This window comes from Pinus tabuliformis, chromosome 4_1 (assembly GCF_031772625.1).
Source record: "Pinus tabuliformis cultivar Carrire ecotype Pingquan chromosome 4_1, CPIR1, whole genome shotgun sequence".
Classification (NCBI taxonomy): Eukaryota; Viridiplantae; Streptophyta; class Pinopsida; order Pinales; family Pinaceae; genus Pinus; species Pinus tabuliformis.
Window position 1 is genome coordinate 697,219,855 of NC_142303.1, and position 3,712 is coordinate 697,223,566.

Below are 3,712 nucleotides of genomic sequence, written 5' to 3' on the forward strand. Positions count from 1 at the left end.
GGAGATCTCCATTGAATGAAGGAATCTCGCGGATGGGTGGAAGAGCAGACTCGAAGCACAGGTGACTTGCTCGAGTACCTATTTGTGACTCTGGTGATCCAGGTATGGTTTCAAACCCAGAGACCTTTTTAGTTAAGAGGAGTTACAGTAAACACAGTATTTAACCAGACCTGTGCTACATCTTTTAAGAGACTGTCACAGTGTTGATATACTGTTTAAAGAATAAGATTACATTCAGGACTGAGTATTAGACAATATCTCAGTATTTATATACTGTCATGAGCAAGACTAAATTCGAACTAGAATGTTAGTCAATGATATAGACTGAGTATTAGACAATATCTCAGTATTTATATACTGTTATGAGTAAGACTAAATTCGGAATAGAATGTTAGTCGATGATATAGTATCTGTATAAATGCTTAAGTGTAAGACTAAGTACGAGTACTAGTCGATGTTAAGATTTAAGACTAGTTCTGTTATTGAAAGAATACACTGTTGACAGTAGCAAAATAAAAGCCTGTTTGGTAGGAAAGTAATATGCCTTGAAACAGTCACAGAACAGAGAAATGTTTATGAAGAAAACGCTTAACCAAACAGACTATTAAGACGAACAGAGATATGTTCATAAGAGGAAGCTTAACGAGATAGACTATTAATCAAACTTTACATATACTCTACAGTTAACGAATGAGTCGGAAACCTCAGTGCCGTGGAGAAAACCACCATCATGTGGCGGCCTCAAACGCCTGTGCTGGAAAAACAGGAACCCTTCGTGGAATATATGGTAAACTGTAAAAGTAATAGATTTAGCAGACAAATCTATACATAAAACTACTATGCAGACTACACGGAAGTACGCATATCATATCCAAAGATCACAGAGTTTCAATGCATAACAGTCGTAAACATAGTACGCGTGAATCAGGTTCCATGAGTTATAAAAAGGAAATAAAACGATTCCAGAACAAGAACCTGTGCATGCCATACTATAAGTTCCGAAACCTCTAAACGAGTGAGTACTTCCGCGTTCGCAAGAACAGAGCTGCACTGTGATATCATTTAATCTTTGTAAAAGCCGTAATAAGGCAAGAAAGCATATGAACATTGACATAAGAAGACTCAAAACAACCATACAGCCGAGTAAACTAGATGAGCCAGCCATCGCTGGGGACGAGTGGCTGTTATAGAAGATATAAAAGAAAAGTTTAAAATACCCATTAAGCGAAATATGTCCTGTAACTAAACATGCACGGCAAGCAAATTGCTAAGCATACAGGCTTGTATTATCATCATCTGTTAAATATAAACCATAACTGAGGAACGACGAAGGATAATGTCCAGATGTTATAAGCACAAAATATTGACAATATCGTAACCGTGAAGGGTAAACCGTATAGCTACAAAGATATTAACCATAATCTCAAATAAAAATAGGGTCTGGAATGATAGCCCGAAACAAACATTACTGTTATAGTCAATACTAAATATCGCACAGTAGTATCTGTGGATTTAAGTCCGGATAAGTCTCAAATAGCTATACATTAAAACCCGGAAATATAAATCTATCCTGAAGCTCCGCCGAGTACAAACACTCACCAGGGAGGAGATGCTATCAACCAAACATTAAAGTAAGAAAATGTAACTGAGAGGGTTTCCAGTAGAAGACTTCCTCATCAAATGATAGCCAGGAAAACCCATGTACAAATGGCGGGCTGCATCAAAAGGAATCAACATAAATAACCATGCCGATAGCGCTCGCTCGTATATGAGTAAGGGAAACTACGGGAAGAGACGAAAACCTACCTCTTGCCGCTGAAGAGAGCTGAGTAGAAGAGGTGAGTCAACTCAAGACCATCAAAGCCGCAGTTGCATAAATTACCTGTACACTGACAACAAGAGGAAGGATTAACCTCAGAACGCTATGATGCAGCGTAGACCATAACCCAACAATTAGCAAAACTGGTATCAAATGTAATTACCTGTATAAGTTGTGGCTGGTGCCTCCGGGCTCTCCGAGGAGTCACAGGTAGAAACTGCAGGGACGGGCTTCGAGCCTGTATGGGAACACCCGGGCAGTGCGGGATGAAATGTGTAACAAGTGAACACCGAGGCTTCACCGAGGGTTTAAGTATCAACCCAAAACCTTGAAAACAATCCTGACCCTTCATCTGCCACACTAAATCATGACCGTCCACGCAAGGTGGGAAAACAAGTTGATAAGGCCGAGGACGCCGGGCTCGAGGTGTCACATGGCCTGACGGACGGACCATGCCACCTGTGTCGATATGCATTAAGTCTCGGGAGGAGCTGGCGCCGGAAGTGACTGTGGCCGGACCGCCAAAACCCGTGCCCATTCAATGCCGCAGTACCCTGGGGTGGGTTAAAGGTTAGTGCTGTGGAAAGACCGTGGGTCATAACATCATACAACTCAATGTAAACATTGATAACCCCGTATAATAAGCTGTAGCGTGGTTCAATAAAGTTACAATCGTTTAATAATGTTGACCGCAAAGGTTGAGGGCTGGCTATGTGATAGACAAACAGCTACGCGCTATGAACCAACGTTAATGAGGTTATATTGTTGTATGTAGGATGTATATATATAAAACAAAAAAAATTTATTTTGATATTTATGCTATGAGATTAAGGCCCTGACAATTGTAATGGCATCTCTGTGCAGCTGTGTGTTCAGCATGCTCCTTGTCCATTATGTGCGGCGGTGTTTATTTCCTTGATGTGTTTCGATGATCCGTTTCCATAATACGTTGCTCAAGCGGAAATTGGCCTTTCCATAAATCCACCATTTCAAAAACACGGTTAACCGAATTTCGATGGATTTTCAACTCGGACTCAACTCAATTCCTTCAACCTTTTGTATTTACAAATTCAATAGCCATTTTCTTTTATAGTATTAAATTAATTTCGTACATTATTAGTTTCAGTGTAGTTTTGTTTAACCCTATATAATTTTATTATATTGAAACTCACTTGTTTAAGTGATTTTATTATATCGAAACTCGGGAGTTGTTTAACTCGCATATTTGTCATAACTAGATTTCTAAATTTAGATCGCCTTTCATTATGCCGACAAACATTTCATCATTTGAATAAATTCGTGCTGATTATGTTTCACTTGATTACATTTCTACAGCGTTTCGTTTCGATGTGGGCCTCCTATGTCACAACAAAAATGAACCAAAAAGTCGGCGTTGCTCGTTAAATAAATCCTGTGACGGGAAATTTCCATTTCAAAAACTCACTTTTTCTAACTGCATTGCTTTCCGTGCCTGAAAACCTCACTCAGTCCATAATATTTCATTGGGCAAGTCTGGCGTGCTGTTACACCACGCTGTTACATGCTGGCGTTTCTCCATTATTAGTTTCCGTTTTGTTTAACCCCGACATTTTTAATATGAAATATTTTAGTGAAACAAATCTAAAATTCTCGGATCGCTTCTTGTATATATATTAAAAATGTATTTCATCGTGATTATGATTAAATTTTTATGTGTTATAATCATATATTTTTTTTGTTTATTTTATTTTCATTATAAGATTTTATTCAATTAGGTTTCAAATATATATTTTTGTTGTAAAGTAATATTAGTTAATTATTGTATTTATGTTAGTTATTATTTTCTCATGTATTTTTTTGTTTTTAAGTATGGAAATGTATATTTATTTAAGATGTATTTAAATTACTATTATT

General features: G+C 37.7%; 1 protein-coding gene across 1 annotated transcript; it reads right to left on the minus strand.

The window, feature by feature from the left end:
• Positions 1–1,317: 1,317 nt before the first annotated feature.
• Positions 1,318–2,357, minus strand: LOC149178057 (uncharacterized). The gene is made up of 3 exons (XM_089423533.1): positions 1,983–2,357; positions 1,807–1,889; positions 1,318–1,715 (listed from the first exon to the last, which is right to left on the minus strand). The coding sequence occupies exons 1-3, from the start codon at positions 2,355–2,357 to the stop codon at positions 1,616–1,618; spliced, it is 558 nt and encodes a 185-aa protein (XP_089279659.1). The 3' UTR covers positions 1,318–1,615.
• Positions 2,358–3,712: the final 1,355 nt, after the last annotated feature.